Source organism: Melospiza georgiana, chromosome 3 (assembly GCF_028018845.1).
Source record: "Melospiza georgiana isolate bMelGeo1 chromosome 3, bMelGeo1.pri, whole genome shotgun sequence".
NCBI lineage: Eukaryota > Metazoa > Chordata > Aves > Passeriformes > Passerellidae > Melospiza > Melospiza georgiana.
Window position 1 is genome coordinate 96,558,398 of NC_080432.1, and position 12,342 is coordinate 96,570,739.

Here is a 12,342-nt window from a genome sequence, read left to right on the forward strand (position 1 = left end):
CTGGCTGCTGCCGTCCGGGGAGCGGCTCCCGGGGGAAGACACCTCGGCGTCTGGGACAGAGACACAGGTAAAGCGGCCAGCGAGCGCCAGCAGCCTTCTTCCCCTCTTGCTTCCCTCCCCACGCCCCCATCCCTCCCGCCCCGGCGGGCCGAAGCGCTGCGTGCGGCGGGACCGGTGACAGCCGGACCCCGCCAGGGCTGGCAGGGCAGAGCCGCCGCACGGACCGGCCGTGTGTGAGGGGCGCTCAGTTGTCCTAAGGCGAGCGGCTCTGGGCATGATGCTGGCCGCTACTCCTGCAGGGTAGGGGAGCGGGGAAAGAGACAGAAAACGGGGAGACTGGCAGTGCTGTCCCCTGCCCCGGCCGGCTGCCCCCCAGCCGCGCACCTCCCGTCCCGCCGCTCCTGCCCGCAGCCCGGCCGCGGAGGCCTGCAGCGAGAGTGGGGACAGCTGTCGCCGGTGTCCGGCGGAAACTTCGGGGAAAGTTGTCGCCCCTCGCCCGTGCTCCTCCGCTCCGCGGCGGGGCGGGGAGAGGCGGGGCGGAACGCCCGTCCCGCCGGGGATCGGCTCCGCCGGGGCACCCCCAGCCTGGCCCCGCTCCGGGGCTGCGCCCCCGCCCGCCCGCGGGGCCCGGCGCCGGCTGCGGGGAGGCCGAGCCGCGCTGCCCGCGGCGCTGGGGGCTCTGCCCGCGGGCCGGGCGCTGAGGGGCGCGGGGGCAGCGGCCGAGCCCCGCGGACCCCCCGCCCCGCCAGCCCCCGCAGCCCCGAGCGGTCTGTGCCCCGCCTTGTGTAACCTGCCAAGCGGCCGCCGCTCTTTCCTTCGCTAGTGTTTCCGATTTCACCCCCACGAGTCTCCCCACTTTCGACCCACCCCCAATTTTCTCTTCCAGTGAAACAGGAGACCTCGCATAGCAGCGGATCCTTCCTCTTCATCCCCTCATGCACTCTTCAGGTCGGACTGCAATGAGTGGACTGAGGTCTTCTGGGCTGCTGGGGCTTGTACTCTTAATGCTGTCAGCAGGATACTGCAAAGAAAAAACAGACTCCACAGATTTGAAGGACAAGCAAAGTCTCTTAAATCTCATCATGGAGATCATTCAGGAACTGAAAAGGTACCACCTGGAGAAGGACAGTGGGATGCAGTACTTCTCCAAGCATGACTATAACTTGGATCGAAGGGAAGTGGCCGACTATGGAGGGTACCAGGACGAGCAGAGAGTTGGTAAGTCACAGTCCATTTTTTTTCCCTAAGGTGCATTGGTGAATGAGATAGTGCATCAGGTTACTAATTTTGTATTAAGTATTCACCACTTGAAATACGTGCAGATTCCATTTGGTATCAGAAACAGACACAGATGGCAAATTTGGAATAGAAAACCTCCATTCACCTCTCAGAGCCTTTTACTCTCTGGATAATGAACTCAACTGAAAGTCCAACTTCCTGTGGCTTTGAACAAAACCTAATAATATGGGAAAAGACTTAAATGGGGTGAGATCAAAGAAACAAGGGATGAAAACGCTTTTTTCCTGGAAGGTTACCACTTATTATCATGTGCTTGGTTTAAGTGTTTCTTGGAAATGACCCTGGCAAGAATTCTCCTGCACGACTGTAGTATGTCCTTAAAGACCTTACACATAGAAGTCTTCCCCGCAGCTCAGCTTCACTGAACTGAGTTGTTCACCCTGCTTGTTAGTTCCTTTTGTACTCCAGAGGTAGCACCTTTGAAATACCAGGGAACTGAGACAGTGCTCCTCTGTCACTGTGCAGGCTGTGACAGTTTGGGACACTCCTGCAGCCATCCTTCTGTTCATTTGATTGGCTCCTATCTAACCTGCTTCGTTTGGTGATGTACTTCTGGGCACTCAGTTGAAACTTGATTTAGTTCCTCCTGCTGCCATGTCTAATTTAGTGTTCCCTGTCACTCCCAAGCCTCTGCAGTGTTACTGCTGCTCATCTGACCCCTCCAACTGAAAGTGACTTTCTGAATATTTTCCAGCAAATATCTACTCAAGTTTTCCCAAACTGGCTTTCATTTTGATAGTATGCTGTTTATTTTGTCTTTATTGATCTTTTAAAGCTTCATTGTACCTTTTTGCCATTCTCATTCATAATTTGCATTTATTGGTGGTTGTCATGAAGATGTTGCTTCTCTATGGGGATGATTAGTGAGTGCACAGAGGAAGAGAGTTCTGTTCTCCATAAGGTCAACACAGGAGAGAACATTTTGTTTTACAAATGTTGAAGAGTCAAAGAGACCAGATTAAGCAGGGAACTGTGATGTGCACAACTCTAAATCTCATCTTGGAACATGGGCATAGTTTTGGTCACCCTGTTGGTGCAAAACATCTGGCTTGTGTAGAACACTTATCTACAAAATTAATAATTCTGCTTCAGAGCAGATTAGTTAGTAGTGTTGTTACTGATTTCGAAGCAGGATTTTTCATTCTGTTATTGTGATGGAGTTTTTCCCAGCAACTCTGAAAAGGAACTACTAGTTAGAGTCTTTCATTTCAGTTTTGGCATCACTTTCCTAGTGAGCTTGTCCCATGGGAAGTTTCTGAGTGAAGCATGTGTGTTTTTAATGCTCTTCATGACATAATTAGGTCAAATAGGATAAGGTCAATTTTACTTACACCGACTAAAGTTAGAAGTAAACGAAGAATGACTTTCGAGAAGTGTCTAAATTCACAAGTGAATCAGATCTGGATGGAAATGCTCTCTGCTTTATATCTGATAAGAGGTGCCAGGGGAATGAAAAAGGCTGCTCAGGCATTCATGGTCAAGTAAATAAAGCACCATATAGTGTATCATACACAATCAGCACTAAGCCATCAGCACAGAGTTTGTAACAGAAAGCAATCAAAGATAGCTGTAAATCAGGAAGTCACAAGCAGGGGTTAGGGCTAAAATGGATTTCAGTAAACTAGTTTCATTTTGCCATCTGCTGAACACAAAACACAAGGCGGTAAACCACAAACATAGGGAGCCAGAAGAGAGCAATTTGCTTGGAATAATTTCCTGTGAATTTTATTTACTGCTGGGGGAGGGAGGGAAGATTCCTGTAAGTAGATCAATCCAGTTTCACGATTACAGTAGAGCAGTGCTTCTACAGACATACCTGGGACAGAATAGTGGTTACATTTGTATAAGAGAATTAGAAGACACAACCCCAGACTGGAATATATCGTTGAGTCTTCAACACTCGTGTAATATGAAAGAATTTAAATGTAGGTAAACTTCATAATGAAGTTCATAGAGAACTAAAATCTGACTCTTAGTTAATAACCATCGTCATTAATGATTTCTCACCTATCAGACATTGTTTCATCAGTACTGTGTTTCACAAAGCATTTTACAAGGTCTCCCTATGTGAAGTGACTGCTTGCAATTTGGCCTACTGTATGCAAAGGACTTCTGCCCTCCATGCACCTGTCAAGACATACTGCTGATGTTGCTGGACAGAGTATTCCTTGTCTTCACACTATGCTTGGCCAGCATAGGTCCAGTGCAGCAGCAGAGTAACACTATTCTTTTTTCTGTCCCACAGAAATAGTTCCCAGAGATCTGAGGATGAAAGACAAGTTCTTGAAGCATTTAACAGGTATGTTTCAACTTTGCATTGGTATCCCTATTTCACATACATACCATAAGCTATATTGCTCTACTTTGAGCTGTGCTGATTGATAACTTATTTTTTCTTTATCTTTTAGGTCCACTCTACTTTAGTCCAAAATGTAGCAAACACTTTCATCGGCTTTATCACAATACGAGGGATTGTACCATCCCAGCATGTAAGTAACAAAAGCAGGCACTTCCCTAAAATGAGAGGAAACTCTAAAATTTATCAGTTCTATCAAGTATCAGTAGTGATACAATGTCGGAATGCATTCCCTGCAAAGAAAAATTTGGACTGCTCTAAAATGCACTGAGTATTCTCTACAGCATTGCTAGAACAGCATCAGCATTGCAGAGAGGAAAATGGAAATAAAACTTTCTCATTGCAAATACACTGTGTAGAATGGCTGTGAACACTGCATCCTTAGGTACTGATATATTTGCCTCATGGGTTCCAAACCATGTGTTTGCTTTTCCTCTCACAAATATCTCATATTTAATTTTTCGTGCTGTAAATTCAAGACAGGATCACAAATCCAGGTGGGGTTATTTTACTTTTCATTGATTATATATGTAAGACACATTTTATAGACATTTTCTATTTTGACTGTTCAGCTACCAGTCTCCCAGTGATGTTGACAATGAATCTTTGCAACACTTGTCTTCAGTGAATTATAAAAGTATAACTTGTTAGCTTAGGAAAAAAAAAATAGTGCTGATGGACACAAGTAAGCAAAAGCCGCTTACGATGCCTCATCACTGTTGGCAGCACAGAGAATTAAATAAAAATCAAACACTGACATTTATCAGTCAGTAGATGTGACTCCAGATTCATACTGAGGTGGACCTGTTGAGTAAGCAGATGCTATTTTAGTACAGCCTTTTCAGAATGGAAGCACACTTTATTTTACTTGTCTGAGGTCAACCAGTTGGGTCAGTAGCAGAGCTGGGAATAGAAACAAGAGTTACAGATTCCAAGTTTCTAGTATTAATAAATATTTCAGCCCAGTGCATTTTAAAGGCATATTTGGTAAGAATTGTGCACATTTTCTCTATTTGTAAGGCTGCAGATCAGGAATTCCTTGGAAACACAAGGATTTCTAGATGACAGGTAACCAGATCACCCTCTGTTTACATGGGTGGAGATGTGAGTTGTTCATAACTTCTCTGTTCTGAACAAGCAATGGTCATTACCTTTTTCATAAGGATCTCAACACAAATGTCATTTGGCTCAGCACTAATGAGTGCTCCAAGCTGTGAAGCTAAAAACTAGTTGGCCCTAAAGGCTCTAAATTAGCCTTTTCCTCCTGACAGGTGACATACCCACCAACATAATGTCTGGATAATGGAGGATCATTTGTATGAGTGGAAATTATACCATAACTATGCTGTGAGTTGGGATTGTTAACATTTCATCTCCAGATGAAACATTAGATGTAGTTACCCATTACTGAAATAAAGCCTAAAAGAAGTGAACATCACCTACTGGGCTGGACCGACTAGCATATCTTTAAAGTAACTTTCTTCTAGGAAAATGAGACAAACAGCCTGCCTTAATTCTTCATGCACAGAACAATGTAACTTTTTGATAATATCCTGACTTCAGATTATACTGTTCCTTGTGTATAGAGATCTGAAGGCCAATCAGCAAAGAAGCAAAAAGTGTCTCTGATGCTGCAGTGTGGTGGTAGCTAGTACAAAACATTGTGTTGGCATACTTTCTAGTACTTTGTACAGTGTAGTAGCATTGGTACCTGAAAAATAATTTACTTTTCTGTCTGTCCATAACCAACTTTCAGAATATTTTCTTTCAGTTTTTAATGGAAATGAAAAAGAAAAACCTTTTGAGTAATTTCTTTAGTTTTGCATTGGTTCCGTGTCTTACTATGAATGCATGAAAAAGTTGAAGATACCTAAAATATGAATGACTAACAATAGGACTTCAGTGGAAAAAACATTTTTACTAGTTTTAAGATGAAACTTCATGCTCCCCTGAATGTGCATCATATGGTCATCTACTTGGGCTGGACTTAAGATTTGCATGAATAGAAGATGTTATTTATCTAATTTAAGTGTTCCCAGGAAGAGAATCTGTTGGAGAGTGGCATTACTTAATATTAAGTTGACAGACTTGCTCATTGAAGGCTGGATTTAAAGGTGGATGAGCACTATTTATTCTTTCTCTAATATGGAAATACTAGAGTCACATGTTTAGATCCCGCATGGAAGCACAGGCACAGATGTATAAATTTTAATACATACATACATACACTTGGAGAGCCTCCAAGCACTTTCATGCTGTTTGTTTACAGATAGAACATGTGCAGAAGTCAGTTGCATAGTTGGACGTGCCATTAGACATGGCTTTTAGTTATTACCCAGTTTTTATACATTCCTCTTTTAAGTCAAAAGAGTTGATTTTTATTCTGTTGCAAACGAAGGTATTCATTGAACTTTGCAATGACATTAATTTGCACACTGAAAGCGATTTTGATTTTTAAAGGCAAATTTGATTACTTTGGTAATCTAGTAATGCTTTTTTTTTTCATACAGACTATAAAAGATGTGCCAGACTTCTTACTCGACTGGCAGTAAGCCCTATGTGCATGGAAGGATAAAGGTAAGCTTTTTCTTAGCAGAAATGACATTCCACTGCATAGCAAAGCAGCAGATGTTGTATTTCATACATGAAAATTCATGGGAGTATAATAACAACTGTCCTTTAGATAAGGTATTCCCCTCCCAGAGGACTTGAAGTAACTGGCTTAATCTGGCAAATTTTGGCATTAAGGAAAGGGTACCCCCTACTGGAAGTCATTACATAAATGTCCATGTGCATCATCTGTGAATTATTTATAGCAGCATACAGTTAGCAGATAGTGAATTTGTTGTTGCAGAACAAAACACAGCAGCTGTGGCTTATTTTTCAAGAGTTTACTCAGTACACAACTGCCTGTATCGACAGCAGCAGCCACCCTTTTATGTGTGCAGCTGTAGATCTGTGCTGTACTCAGTAGTATGAGTTAATATATACATAGCTGTACACATCAAAGCTTCATGAATGCAGATAGGTCACAGGTGCTTTTACAGTAATTCAGTTAAAATGTACTGCTAGTAGCATTGATAAACTATCTTCAAGCTATTTGGATTTTTTGGGATTTCCTTGTGTACACCTCTCATGTCTAGAGGTTAATTCCCTCCTTCTTTGCCTAGATGGGCCTATATTTCCCAAAAATACTTGGGAAGTTTCATCATGCACCAAAATAAAAACAAAAGCCAGTCAACCAAACCAAAAATTACTCCCAAACTATGTGTAGAGAACTGTAACATAAGAATACAGAAGGACTAATTTACATTCTGTTTTCAGCCTTTACCTGAGACAAAATGTGATCTTGGACAAAGGGATAAATAATAGCCATGTGGATTTGTCAGTAACAAATGCTGTCAAACCAAGATGCTTTAACTCTGTGACAAAATACACATCTTGTGGAAGGAATCTGTGAGAAAAGTAATAAATATTAAGCATTTTATTTTCTTTTAAGCATTGACACTGTTTTGCACTTCACTCTCACAATCAAGCTGGGGAAATATGATCAAGATAAATGTAAAAAGGAATGGGAAAAATACATAAGTTGTTAGTGCTTCACTGTCAAAACTGGAAAAATGTACTGACCAATGTCACACAGCTTCATTATGGGTTTGATATTATTCAGTATTTTCATTAATAACTTGGGCAGTAGAATACTGTATTAATGTATTTCAGTACTATAGGACAAGCAACCATGATACAGTACAACCTTGAAATTAAAAATAATCTTGGAAAATAAGCCAAATAGTCTAAAACCAGGATGACAGATAAAGAGCAGAATTATGAAGTCCTGTAGGATTATTCAGCTGCAGAAATACATGGAATTTGGTGAATAGTTAGACAGTGCTGTTGAAAACAGAGGTGGTTGTGGACTGCAAACTAAGCGAGACAGCAGTGTTACACTTGAAGAATGTCAAACTATACTGGAATGTATAAGTAGAATCATAGTTTATGAAACTCCTGACACAATTACTGTTACTGGAATACTATATTTAATTTAAGGCACCACACTTGAAGACATACAGGTTCTTCTTGTATGAGTCCGAAGAAGAGCAACATGGATGACCAAAGGATTAGAAAACTCAGTATACAAGAAGAGTTACAGGAATTAGGATTATTTAATCTAAAGAAAACATGACTGCAGGAGAACCTGATGGAGCTATTCAATCTCATGAAGGGTTTCTACAAGTCATTCTCTCTATCCAGTCTGGATAAATGAGACTTAATTTGTTTAACTTTGCAAATAGGTGAATAATATTATTACCAATACTAATAAGCAGATACATCAGAGTATGAAATTCTTTTCTCCCTTTCTTTAGAAAATTTTATCTCTATCTTAACAACCTGCCATGTAAACATGTAATTGTAATATGAAGGAATAGCAACTAAAGTAGTTCACATCTCAAGCTGGGAGTCTATTTAAAAACATCCTTTTCTCAAACAACCTTTGCACAACATATTGTGCAATGTCAGCAACTGTCCACTTCTTTTATTCACACAGACACAAATCAGTGGTGGTAGACTCCTTAAGCAGCCTCACTTAGCAGAAAGGAAGACTATCCTCTACCACATACATGTGGAAATGCACAGGTGTCCATAGGATTGAGCCTCTTTTCTCCTCAAGGCTTCTCCACTGCACCAGTTAAATTTGTGTTAAACAAATTACGTTTCCTGTTTTGTTCAGTATCTGATTTTGGTTTCATTGCAGGTTTATAAGTGTGCTGAGCTATAGTTGGACTATTACTTTGACAAACTAGTAGTTTTGTGGGATTTTTCAGATCTGTGGACATCTATCTATGTTTAGAGATCAATTTGAAGAGAAGAAAAAATACAAATTTATTTTTATTTGTAGTGCATTTTGGACTAGCACAGCTTTAAAGCACACAAGACATTGAAACCCAGAGCTCAGATTAAACAAGAAAATAACACGTGAAAACAGGAGTTAGACATGTTACTGTCACAACACATTCCTATGTGGCACATGTGTGTTTATGGTGTGACATGTCTTGTGGAGCCTTAACTTTTTCTCATGTGTCCTATACATATGTAACTGAGCTCCATCTTCTCTTTTTTTAGAGTGTATATTCCCTTTCTGCCTGTCCTACAGACATGAGCAATGCAGGGACCCAGTAACAGCCCTTCAACTTGTTGAGATTGCATGAGTGAAGCCAGAGCAGCAGATTTGTATTACCACATCTCCCAGTTGTCCTTTTTTTTTTTTTCCAGTCAGCCTCCCAGGCTGTATTCCCTGGCTGCCACCAGCACCATCACTAATTAATTTTATTCTGTAACCCCTTCTCATGGTCAACACAGCTAGGCTAGAGTCCTGTCCTCGATGCTTCTTTTTTTTGTTCTGTTCTTCAGCCTCTTTCTTGTGCCAGCTTCCTAATAGTTCCCTTGTCCCATGCTTGCTTTGTTCCACTCCATGCAGATACATCCCACAACTGTTAAGTTGTCCATATCTGCAGTAGGTTAGAGATGCCAGGAACACAATTCTCAAAGTCTTCACCTAAATAAAGCTCACAATTCAGATCATGAGCAGTTCTGGTGACAGTCAGTGATGAATCTGAAAACTCCTTTGACAGCATTTGTCAAAGCCACTTGGCCACAGTCATACAGATTTTATTACTTCTGTTTGAAAATATCAGGTGCTACTGTTGGTGCTCCATCCCTTTTCCATAACCTGTCCTGTACATGTTTGCTAGAGACCAACACTGATCTCATAACTTACTTTGAAAACTTCTTGCACTGTGAGGAGGAGTTCAGGGTCTATGGACTGCATTATCACATCTTATTACATGCTTCTGTTTTGAATATTTCTTCTAATTTCTGTATTGACAAATATTAATGTGGTTTTAAGAACTTATAAAGCATCTACAGTTATTTCAAATAAACAAAGTAAAGCTAATGACCCACTTTAATAAATACAAGACTGGTGCAAGTAGTTGGAGTCTCAGGCTATGCAGAGAAAATGAGATTTATACATTATAAAAAGTGTGTTAAAGAAATCTACCAGTTGCTTGTTCCTTTGAGATGAAGATGCAAATAATTAATATTTGAACATACAGGTCAAATACCTGTTGCAAAATTCGTAACAAGCTAAAAACTGAAATTTCTTTTGGAACTCCAAAATATCTCTGTAAACTCCTCAAGATGTATTGACCATACTAGTAATAAATGAAACAAATGCTGAAAATACAAGATAAAGCTGGAAACTTAAAATACTCCACTAAATATTCCATTCCTATACACCATATTATATATCCATTTTTTCAAATTATTCTTAAACTGAGATATTTGGGCGCTTGAATTTTGCTTCAAATATGTTGTAACAATGGAAACAACAGCCCTTAATTACATTCTCCTTTAGACTGCTGCTTTCTCAGAGTAACATTGAGTACGTTGAAATGTCAGACACTTGAATTCCATAAAAGTGAAGGTGAAATTAAGATGAGAGGATTGTGTATTATTCAGTGAAAGCCTGTTTTTTTTCTAGAAAGTATAGCTTGGTCTGTTTTATACAGCTGCTCAGGGCATGTCAAATCACCTCTTCATGATGCCCGGAATTGGTTCCCAAGTTAACTAATTTAAGACTTTTCTCAGAACTACTGCTTTGAGTTAAAAAGGCAGCCAGTGTGCATGGTTACTAGTGTGGCATCATCCAAGTTTATTAAAAGGTAGCTCACAGTTTTCCTTGCTGTGAGATGTCTGTGGCTAGCACCAGATGGAACATTTAGAGCTTCATAATCTTCAGTGCATGGATCTCTGTGATCACATTACAGCAGAATTCCACCTGGGTGTGCACACTTGGGAAAAGAATTTTTTTATATATAAGTATGAGGAGGTTCTGCTACAAAATCCTACTGGCACAGTATTTTAAAGTTTATATTGATATTTAAACCACTAAATTCTTCTCATATAGGTTAGCTTTTTCTTACAGAGTTTATCATCATCAGGTAATAACCAGAATCAAATCTGGAAAGCTGCAATATGCCTTTATAATAGCTTTCATATGTGCTTTTAAAAATTAGCACAATTGGCTGGGGAGTTGTATAGCTACCTATGTTTCCAACAGAGGCAGTAGTCAGATTGCACTCAGGATCTCCACTAAGGCTATCCATCATCCTTCAGCTAAGTTCCAGCCTAATATCCCTAGACTGATGCATATAACAGACTATATGAAATTAAAAAAAAAAAGAAGTAGAACAAATTTATCAATGCTAAAAACCTGGGGTTTCTGAAAACACCAGGGGTTTAGAAAACTGTGATTAGCTGATACAAAACTGTCAAGTTCCCCTACAAAAGCAAGTGGAGATGAGATGACAAATGAGCATCCTAACCACTGTTTTTCACCCCCAGTGAGCTGCATATTCCCATTAGTAATGAAAAAAGTTTTTTATTACATTTATTACAGTGTTTAACTTGTAGATTGTACTACACACTGATCAAACCAAAAGCATGTTAATTTCTTCTAAACATCACTTTTTAACATCATAGCTTAAATAGGGTACAGTAGGAGCATACATAGAGAAAATAAGCTAGATGAAAATGAAAGACAATGAAAATTTACATCAGTTTCCCCCTCTAAGGAAGGATATTAAAAAAAAAATTAGAAGTAATTGTCCTATCTGCAAAGCCAGAAAAAAACCCTAGATTACATTAAGATTTTCTGTAACATTATTACATTTCATAAATAGCTTTCAAAAATTGCAAAACTAAATGTTTAAATACTACTAACAAGTATTTCTGTATGCACCAATAGCTTGATTTTCAATGGATTATGTCAAGTCCAACTGACTTCGCATACAAATGATTCCATTACAAATTATACTTAAGCAGTAGAAAAGCTCAGAGTATCAGAGAATTCACACTGATCATTGGGAGGACCGTTACCTATGTTGAGACAGACAATATGAAAGTTTTAACTGTGAAAAATATCATCAGCAGAATTCTAGTATCAGATTATCACTGGTTTTTACCTCCGCCACGATTTTTGATGGCTGTAAAACACCAAGGCTTCATCTGGGTCTGTTTGCATGTAAGAGTTTCAGCTGTGTAGTTCCTGCTGACTGAAAAAACACTGTACATTATTCATTTCTAAATAAGAACAACAACAGGCATAGAAACATTTGAAACTGGGTGGACAGACTTGCAACATTCAGTGCTCACCTGTCTAGAAGAGGATAGACTTCTAGATATGTGTATGTGCAGTTACACTACATTTTCTTACAAGCTTTAGAGGTGTGGGGGCATAAGGTTGTGAAAATCTTCACTGCTCAGCTTCTGAATCAACATTTCTAGAATATAGACAAAATACATAAGGAGTGTGGAAACCTGTAATTTTGTATTGGTGACTGTGATATCAGTGTCAAAGGCATGACAGTGATCTCATTCCAAGACACTCTTCTAGAAGACTTCAGGCAGCAAATTGAACCACTGCAGCTCCTGCTTAGTTTGTGGTGGCTCAGTGTTGGCATGTTCCAGGGGGTATAGTCATACAAGCAACTCTTAAAAAGTTACTTCTATTTGTTTCTTGTTTATATGAGTCTGAGTTTCTTCACAAAAGGGCCCAATGAAATATCAAATCCTTTAGATCCTTCAAACTGGGCACACCATGAACAGCTCCAGACACCAAGGCATTT

General features: G+C 40.1%; 1 protein-coding gene across 1 annotated transcript in view; it reads left to right on the top strand.

Annotated features, from left to right (window-relative positions):
• ALKAL2 (ALK and LTK ligand 2) overlaps positions 1 to 12,342 on the top strand; it is a 17,204-nt gene continuing 4,862 nt past the window's right edge. The window contains exons 1-5 of the mRNA XM_058020120.1: positions 1 to 67; positions 887 to 1,218; positions 3,545 to 3,598; positions 3,708 to 3,788; positions 6,166 to 6,232. Coding sequence (XP_057876103.1) covers positions 936 to 1,218; positions 3,545 to 3,598; positions 3,708 to 3,788; positions 6,166 to 6,230 — 483 coding nt within the window. The 5' untranslated portion in view covers positions 1 to 67; positions 887 to 935 and the 3' untranslated portion in view covers positions 6,231 to 6,232. The remainder of the gene's footprint in view (positions 68 to 886; positions 1,219 to 3,544; positions 3,599 to 3,707; positions 3,789 to 6,165; positions 6,233 to 12,342) is intronic.